The following is a 9,707-nucleotide window of genomic DNA, read 5'->3' as shown; positions in this document are numbered from 1 at the left end:
TTTAGACATTTCAGCAAACACTTAATGTGCAAAGACTTGTTCAAGAAACTCAACTTGTGCATATGAACTTAAAATCAGGAGTTTGAAATCAAATGACTAAGAAATTGTGAAGAGAATTACATACATTTCACATATACAATTCACATTGTTTTTAAAAACTCCAAGTACAAGAATGATGAACTCGTCGAATTACTTCTGCTGTTGAAATTGATTTAAAAAAATTTATTGCTTCTAATATGGGAATCGATTCAATGACACGCCTGAAAGCTAAAACACGATTGGTTTTATTGAAATTACTGAAATCATTGTCAATCTATTTTAAAAAGTTGATTATGTTGCGATTTTTCTGATCTGCGGATTTTGAACAATTCAAGGAGCCAATGAAAAGGGAAAACAGGAAACGAATGGAATGTAAACATGGGGTTAGCAGGAGTAAAAAAGACATATTTAGAGAGAACGATATTACATCAAAAATACAATTGTCCTTTCTAGCCACCAACCAAACATCCAAATTTTCATTCCTTTTGAATACGGTAGTCCTTTCCTGATTTTAATCATTTTATTACCACATACCAAACAAGGGATTAGGATTTATGTGTGATCTTGAGTTGCATAATTCATTTGAGGAGGAGCACGTTGGCATACATACGACTAAAATACGATTCATCGGCCTTCTCTTACCTTCTTCTCCGGAATTTTTGAGGGGTAGCCTGCGAACTAACTCGTTCCGCCCCTGGTCCCGACCAAAGATGCGTTGAAGTGAATACCATTCCTACTTGAAAACGAGCAACCCGTTCAAATCAACAAGTTTTATCTAACGAATTCAAGTTTAATACATTAAATGCTACGATGGTATAGTAAAGAAGCCTCAATAGTCCAATACCGCGTACACATCTACATATAGGTGATTTTATATCCAACATTTACCCGTCCAGGTCCAAACAAACCAAACTCTTATATCTACATATAAGTGAGTTAGTAAAGAAAATCAGTAATCGATGTGATATGACCCATAAACAGGTCATTGTAAGAAGTTATATGGCCCAAGCCTATCTAGCCAACTTTCTAACATAAATTATTTTGATTAGGGATGATCAAGCCTATCTAACCGATTTAAAAAGAATGTTTAAAAACGAGGTATGAAAAAGAGACCTCAACAGGTTGGATTTTAAAATCCTTTGACGAGTGTTTATAGCTGGTTAGGATTTTCATAACCGAAAGCAGTATTTTCTTTTGTGCACATCTACTTCAACCGTTGGGGCATACATAATATACGTAGGGACAAAAGCACATGACAATTATAACTATTAACTACTACATGTTATTCTATGATTAGAAATCATTTTAAGATATGCAGTCCAAAAATAGCTATATATTAATTCACAAATCATTTTACATCAAAACCCTTATTTAGTACATTCACTTTCCGGGGACAAAGTTTGTAGCATAAGACCAGGCGTTATTTGCAACAGGGTCAGCAAGGTGGTCAGCCAAGTTCTCCAACGGCCCCTTTCCTGTGACAATGGCTTGAACAAAGAACCCAAACATGGAGAACATAGCCAGTCTCCCATTCTTGATCTCCTTCACCTTCAACTCAGCAAAAGCCTCTGGATCATCTGCAAGGCCCAATGGGTCGAAGCTACCACCAGGGTAAAGTGGGTCAACAACCTCACCCAATGGTCCACCGGCAATTCTGTAGCCCTCAACAGCACCCATCAAGATGACTTGGGTGGCCCAGATAGCCAAGATGCTCTGAGCATGGACCAAACTAGGGTTTCCCAAGTAATCAAGCCCACCTTCACTGAAGATCTGGGATCCAGCCTTGAACCATACAGCCTCACCGAACTTCACACCATTACGGGCCAAGAGCTCAGGGAAGACGCAGCCAAGAGCTCCAAGCATTGCCCATCTGCAGTGGATGACCTCAAGCTCACGGTTCTTGGAAAATGTCTCTGGATCAGCAGAAAGTCCGGCGGTGTCCCAGCCGTAGTCACCTGGGAAGTCACCGGTCAGGTATGATGGAGCCTCGCCGGAGAATGGGCCTAGGTACTTGACACGGTCAGGGCCGTACCATGGACTTCCTGATGGCGCAGCCTTCTTGGCAGCTGCAGTCTTCCTCATGGAAACCCGTCCATTTCCGAAAAGCTCAGAACTTGAGGGACTTGTTTTCACTGCTTGGCCTGCGAATGGAGAGGAGAGAGCCATGGTGGAAGCAGCCATTGTTGAGGTTGGTTAGAAGAGAAGATGTTAAGTACTTATGTTTGATATTGAGAGTTGTGAAGATGTGTGGGTTTTGGGAGTTCATTTATAGATGGGAAAGATGTAAGCCTTCGTTATCGAGTGATATCTCTATCTTGGTTATCATTGGTCACTGAAGATATTACTTATATTTTAATCAAAATAATTTATATAAATAATGTTAGAAGTTAAATAAGTTAATTAAATTTATCAAGTTAATTAATTTATTTACTTACTTAGAACCTTTAATTTTAGAGGCTTCTACCTCTACTCGCATAATTAGTAACGAGTTAGGTTAAATTATATTTTGGTTTTTAGAATATAAAGAAAAACATAATTGTAATCATATTTTTTTAAAACTAGATGAAATAGTAAATGAGTAGCTCTTTTTAACAAAAGACAAAATCGCAAAAATGGTCCCTGTTGTTGGTAAATTTATGGGCTTTTGGTTCAAAACGAAACGTTAGTGCACTACTCGTCCAAAATTGGATATCTTGTGTAGTTTTAGTCTTTATGGTTATCATTTTTTGTGGTTTTGGTCCGTATCCTACCTGAAATGACGATTATGCTCTTAATTTTTTTTAATTTTTTTTAATTGAGTTCTTATTATTTTAATTTAAAAAATCCAATACCCCATCTTCCTGTTTTTTAAACATAAATTTCCTCCATTCCCCTTTCTCCCTTCCAAACTTGCAACATCGCCTTGACCTTCATCTCTAAATCTTTCCCGATTCCGACGATGACAACAACCAACACACTCTTGGCTTTGGCAACGGTAGTGGGGATATATTACGTCGCCGACCACGAGGTCGCCCCTTGGTTCAAAAAACAAGCCAAAAGCACTGGTGATCATCACTAGGGAGAGCACAAATACCCTCCCGACACACATCCTTGATTGCTTCCTATCTATTCATTATAATCCTTTTGATCTCTCATCGTGGCTTAAATCCATGATTTGTGAGCTTAATCCCACAACTGGACCACCAATGATTAACAATTCGTTTATGAACACCAGCTCAGCTAGTGCCGACGCCGCTGCTCCCTCGTCGGGTTTAACCTCTGTTTTTGTGGATGATCTGCAAGCGTTACTCGGGAACGCGATTTTCCCTCTGATGAAAAAAGCAAAACATTCTCCTCCTTCTTCATCAGGTTCCACATCTGCTTCATCTTCGTATAACTCGAAGCCTGATCCCAACTCTAATTCGGTGGTTCCGATCTACATTTTTTAGGTCTAGGGTTTTCATGTTTGAGGGTTAGGGTTTCCTAATTGCAACAGACGGTAGTGTAGAACGGTGATGGTATACGAGATTGATGGTGGTGGCCGAATTCATTCTACAAACTCTAGCCCCGACTGCAGCTTCGACAGAGGAGTGATGTGTGTGTGTGTGTTATGATTTTCTGGAAAATTTCTGATATGTGTGTGTGTGTGTGTTTGGGGAAAAACATCACAGATCCGTTGGGTTTCAAAATCAATGGAAAGAGTGAATATGGGGGTCTGATTAAAAGAGTGAGGATGGAGGATGAATGAAGAATCTCTCACTCTGCGTTTCAGAGAGAGTGAGAGAGAGGGGGAGGGAGGGAGAGAGAGAGAGAGAGAGAGAGAGACTTTTTCTCTATTTTAATTAATAAAAAAAATTTGAATAAATATAAAAGAAATTAAAAAAACAAATATAAGGGTATAATAGTCTTTTTACGTTGATAGGGACAAAAAACAATAGAAATATCAAATTTTGGACTAGTGGTGCACCAACATTTCGTTTTAGACCAAAAGCACATAAATTTGCCAACTACAAGGACTATTTTTGCATATAATAGTATTCTTAATAAAATACATTTTGTAAAACTTGTTGACTAAAATGAAAGTGAAAGTCCATCTGTTTTTTTCTCAAAACGTTTTTATAAAAAGCTAAAAAACAGTTTTACACAAAGGGCATAAATTTGAAGGATCCCACATTTAAGTATATTTCATCAAACTACATCAATTTGAAGTCTATTTCATCAAACACATCCGCATCTAGGAAACCAAATATACACTTGCAATTATAATTTTTTTTAATTAACAGCATAACAATTTGATTTCGAAAATCCAATATTCATTGATGAACTACATTACTTTTACCCTTTTTTATTGCTATTAAAACTAGAAGAGGGATTACACTAATAATATATATATATATATATATATATATATATATATATATATATATATATATATATATATATATATATATATATATATATATATATATATATATATTTAATAATATTTTTATCTACTCCGGATTTCTATGTCCAGTTGGCAGGTCTCTTCGCCAGGAGTTCTGATATTTTCCCACATTTGATAGCAGCCATAGAAATGGGCATTTGCTTTGGTCCACACTCCAGTGTTTTTGTATACGGTTGCTTATTTGTGCAGCAACTGGTTGTACCTTCCACTTTATAAATTGTACGTACACGTCTACTTGACTCGTCCCACCAACAGCAACAAGAATGATTGTACGTTTGTGCTTTAAAGTTTGCATCTTCATAAACTTGATTTGATAGTGAGTTTAACGACCAATCTGCAATATTGATATTTGTGGTATTTAAAAAACTTTGGATAGGGTCCAAAAAGTTTCAACTTGCATCAAAGGTCAAAAATCAAAATATTTCTGTGATTTTGGTCCAAAAAAAAGACAAAACTGCAAAATTAGTCCTTGTGGTTTGCAAAAAAACTTTGAATAGAGTCCAAAAAGTTTTCAGCTTGCATGGAAGGTCCAAAATCAAGAATTTTTTTGGTTTTGGTTCTTGAAAAATTGAAAGGACTATTTTGCCCTTATTATTTATTTTTCACATTTTCTTTATTTGTTTTAATTGTTTTATAATTAAAAAAAAGCAAAAGAAAAGAAAAATAGAAGGCAGGTCCACCCCACCCGATTTCTCTCTCTCTCTCTCTCTCTCTCTCATCAGTTCGTCTTCCTCAACCCTAGTTCACTTCCTTCCAATTTGTCCGATCAATTAGTCCCATTTTGGAGGTTAGTTTCATCTTTATTCAGAACAAGAACTGAAGTTCGCTACCATTATATCAAATAATTTCTTCTGAAGTTTCAAATTTCTTGATCTGGGTCGATTGAAAAGGAGCTGCAACTCAAAAAAAAAAACAAACCCACCCTCCTCTGTTGAATCAAATTTACAAGCCCTAAATTTAAAATATCCATGGCAGTCAAGCCCAAACTATGTTGGTATTCTTCTCTGGATTCGACAAGGCGTGGTGGTGGAGACGATATGATTGGGGGTGCGTGAACTGCCCGGGTCGACGGTGATATCATGACTCTCTAAAAAAAACTTTACAATTTTATAGTTTTAACACTAACCGTCAATGAGAACCTGGACCCATTCTAGACAACCCCGATACCCTACGATCGGAAGCTGCTTCGGACACCGATAACCATCTGTTAACGGCCGATTTCTTCTGTATTGACCTTATTGGACTTGGGCAAGGGCTAGGGTTACGACTTGGGCTCTAAGTCAGAGCTGGAACCACTGATTTGATCTTAGTCGATCTCAAAGAAGAAACTCGAGGTGAAAAAACACAAGGGGAAGAAGCGTAAGGTGAACAGATTGAAATTTCTTCACGGAGTGAAGTATTTGTGATGTTGTGTCTTTGATTTGTGGAAGATACAACAAGATGGGTTGAAGATGAAGGGTGGAGAAGACGATATGAATAAAAAAGGTCATGTATGTATGCATATGAGAGATGTCATACATAATTACCATCTTCATCATCTCTATCAGATCCTTCTCTCACAACTTTTGTCAATGTCCCCATCACAAACCCTAACCCTAATTCGTCAAGTACAGCTAAAAGCAAACACAATCTTTATGGTAGCCTAGATAAACCCTATCAGATGCCCATGAATACACAACTTTAAATCATTATTCTTTGATTTCATTCACCGCCACTATTAAATCGACGACATCAAAACTTCCCTGGCTCCATCTTCAGTGATAAAATCGACAACCATTTTCTGATTTTACTTCAACTTTTGGATTTTATTTGGGGATTCAAGTTCATCAGTAAAAACCAAGGCGGTGAATCGACTCGACCAATACAACTCTATCGATTTGTGGCGGAGAAGGGAAAAGGTCGGCGAAGGAGGAGAAGAAGAGATCGATGAAGGCGAAGGTGGAAGCGGAGGCAGAGACGGGCGAAAATGCAGATTTCAGGTGGGGTTTTGCTCTCGAATCTGTCCCCACCTCTTCTTTTCCTTTCCCTTACTCCATCTGGTAATCTCGATGGTTGTTTGATCATTTAGGGAATAATTTAAAAACCCACATGCATACATAAATCGGTACTTGATCTTCATTTGGTGTTTGAGATCAAGTTTAGGCAACACTTTCAGATAAGAAATCAATTCAGATCAAGTTTATGTTTGAGTTTCATAGTAGAAATCGATTCAAATGGTGGTGAAGGGCAGTTCATCAGATCCGAAAAAAATGATTTCTAGGTTCGTGAATTTGATGTTCTTGTTCTTGAACTCAGGGAAATACGAGTGTTCTTGAGATTCACATTCATATTTGTCTCTGTGTGTGTGAGAGAGATATTTTATTTTTTATTATTTAAATACCAACATAAATAAAGAAAATAGAAAAAATAAATGAAAAGGATAAAATCGACTTTTCAAGTGTATCAAAGACCAAAAAACCTAGATTTTGGACCTTCGGTGAATGTTGGAAATATTTTGGGCCATATCCAAAGTTTTTTGAATACCACATAGACGAATCTTACAAATTTGTCGAGTTTAACATATTATTATTTAATGTTTATGCTAATAATCAAATATGTACAACTGCATATTATTAAAACAAAGTAGGATTATATATATATATATATATATATATATATATATATATATATATATATATATATATATAGAGAGAGAGAGAGAGTTAAGTTCAAATGAGAACACTAAATAAAATGAGAACATGAGAAAACCATTTATATGCTATTATTTTACTTTGAATTTAATATATATAGTATTGTAATAATTATAATATGAATATATTCAATTTTATATTGGTATTCTACTATAAAATTTATATATACATGTAGTAATTTAGTAAATTTTAATGTGAATGTTAAATATGTGATTGTTCATATATTCGTTGATGAATAATTTCATAAAGTTGTACATACAAAATTTTAATATGAATATTAATGTGTGATTGTTCATATATTTGTTGATGATTAATTTCATAACGTTGTATATACAAAATTCATATAAGAATAGTAACATAAAATAACGTTTTCAAATTCTCACTTTATTTCGTGTTCTCATTTGAACTTAACCCCATATATATATATATATATATATATATATATATATATATATATATATATATATATATATATATATATATATATATAGGATATAGATCCGGTAAATTTTTTTTTTCGTAGGAACGTAAGAAATTTATATTCGACTAATTTTTTTGGCAAAAAAAAAACAAATGAATCACCAAATGAATCAATAATAACATGATTCACCAAAAAAATCCCACAAAAACATTTCGATGATTCATTTTTATGATGATTTTGTTGATATTCACTAAAATTGTCATAAAATTGAATTTTTTTCTTAATTTACCTAAAAATGAATCATGAAGGTGTTTTTTTTCGGAATTTTTTCTTGTGAATCATCTTACTTTTGAATCATCTAATGATTCATTTCATTTTTTGCTAAGAAAATATGTATATAAAAAAATTTCTTACCTTACTACAAAAAATTTCCTTCTTATTTGATCTTGACTCTCTCTTTCTCTCTCTCTCTCTCTCTCTCTCTCTATATATATATATATATATATATATATATATATATATATATATATATACATATGGCTAGTTTATAATGTGGGTAGACAATTATTGTACAGACGTATGGAAAGTTCTATTCTACGAGAATTACTAAGAGAATAGGTTGTTTAGTAATGTTAATACTTTTAACCTCACACAATTATCATAATTTTCATGCAGTCTCACTAATTCTTATTCGTGTTTGTTCTCAAGCATCGTTTTTCACTCATTTTCATTTTTACAAAATACAAATCGATAAACATTTTGACGACATTCTAACAAAATGAGAATAATAATAAAAGTCCATAGTAACCTTATAGACAATTTAATTAGGTAGAATATGTGATAATGATAATAATTATGTAAGATTTAATATATTCAAATTATCAAGCAACCTATTTTCTTTGCTATTCTCACAGAATAGCACAGCGCATACGTCCGTACAATAGATGACAATCCACATTTGAACCTAACTATATATATATATATATATATATATATATATATATATATATATATATATATAGTAATTTATATCCCATGGGAACCATGGTTAAAAAATTAATTAAACTTTCTAAGTAAAACTCAAAACTATTAATTAATTATTTTAAATAACTTATTAATTAAGAGATATTTTTTAGTTACTTATATAATTATAATCGTTTATTGAAATAAATACGTAAAATTATATTATCTTATAATTTGTATAAATTTTATTTTACTATAATTAATATAAAATTTATTTTATTTTTTATTCTAATATTATTAATTTAATGTAATTAAAATGAGAAATTTAAATTTTGAAATTTGAAATGGAGAATCAATAGATTGACAAATGACATGATATTAACTACAAGGCCTAAAATGGTGACATAGGGCAAAAGAACTACTCTTTTATTAGTATACTAGTTTATAACTCGTTGAAACCACACTTACAGAATGAATTAATCTTTAATAGTAAAAAATCAAAATTATTAATCACTTATTTTAAATAAATTATTAATAAATATTTTTTTAGTAATATAAAATTATAATCATTGACTTAAATAAATATGTAAAATTTTATCACTTTATAATTTTTATTAGTTTTATTATAATGTTATTAATTTAATGTAATTAGAGTGAAAATTTTAAAATTTGAAATTTAAAATGAAGAGTCAGTTGGTTGATAAGTGGCATGCATTAATTTGGAAACATATTAGAGCGACACATGACAAAAGAAAAATAAAATATACATTAATTATGAGGCCTAATATGGTGACACGTGTCGAAAGGAGAATAAAACTATTCTTTTATTAGAATATATATATATATATATATATATATATATATATATATATATATATATATATATATAGTCAAGATCAAATAAGAAGAAATTTTTTGGTAGGAAGGTAAGAAGTTTTTTTTCTACATACTTTTTTTCGCGAACAAACAAAATGAATCATTAGATGATTCATTTGTAAGATGATTCACAAAAAAAAAATTCTCAAAAAAACATATCGATGATTCATTTATACAATGATTTTGTTATTATTCACTAAAATTGTCACAAAAGTGAATTTTTTCTTAATTTACTTAAACATTAATCATAAAGATGTTTTTTTGGGAATCTTTTCTTGTGAATCATCTTACA

At 32.5% G+C, this 9,707-nt stretch overlaps 2 protein-coding genes across 2 annotated transcripts in view; both read right to left on the bottom strand.

The window, feature by feature from the left end:
- Positions 1-1,352: 1,352 nt before the first annotated feature.
- Positions 1,353-2,278, bottom strand: LOC128127153 (chlorophyll a-b binding protein of LHCII type 1-like). Its single transcript, XM_052765554.1, has one exon. The coding sequence runs from the start codon at positions 2,218-2,220 to the stop codon at positions 1,420-1,422; it is 801 nt and encodes a 266-aa protein (XP_052621514.1). The 5' UTR covers positions 2,221-2,278; the 3' UTR covers positions 1,353-1,419.
- Positions 2,279-4,509: 2,231 nt separating this feature from the next.
- The window catches only part of LOC111890303 (probable LRR receptor-like serine/threonine-protein kinase At3g47570), a 48,270-nt gene continuing 43,072 nt past the window's right edge, over positions 4,510-9,707 (bottom strand). The window contains exon 4 of the mRNA XM_042896214.2: positions 4,510-4,799. Coding sequence (XP_042752148.1) covers positions 4,525-4,799 — 275 coding nt within the window. The 3' untranslated portion in view covers positions 4,510-4,524. The remainder of the gene's footprint in view (positions 4,800-9,707) is intronic.

Source organism: Lactuca sativa, chromosome 7 (assembly GCF_002870075.4).
Source record: "Lactuca sativa cultivar Salinas chromosome 7, Lsat_Salinas_v11, whole genome shotgun sequence".
NCBI classification, from domain to species: domain Eukaryota; kingdom Viridiplantae; phylum Streptophyta; class Magnoliopsida; order Asterales; family Asteraceae; genus Lactuca; species Lactuca sativa.
This window is presented reverse-complemented; position numbering and strand designations above follow the sequence as displayed.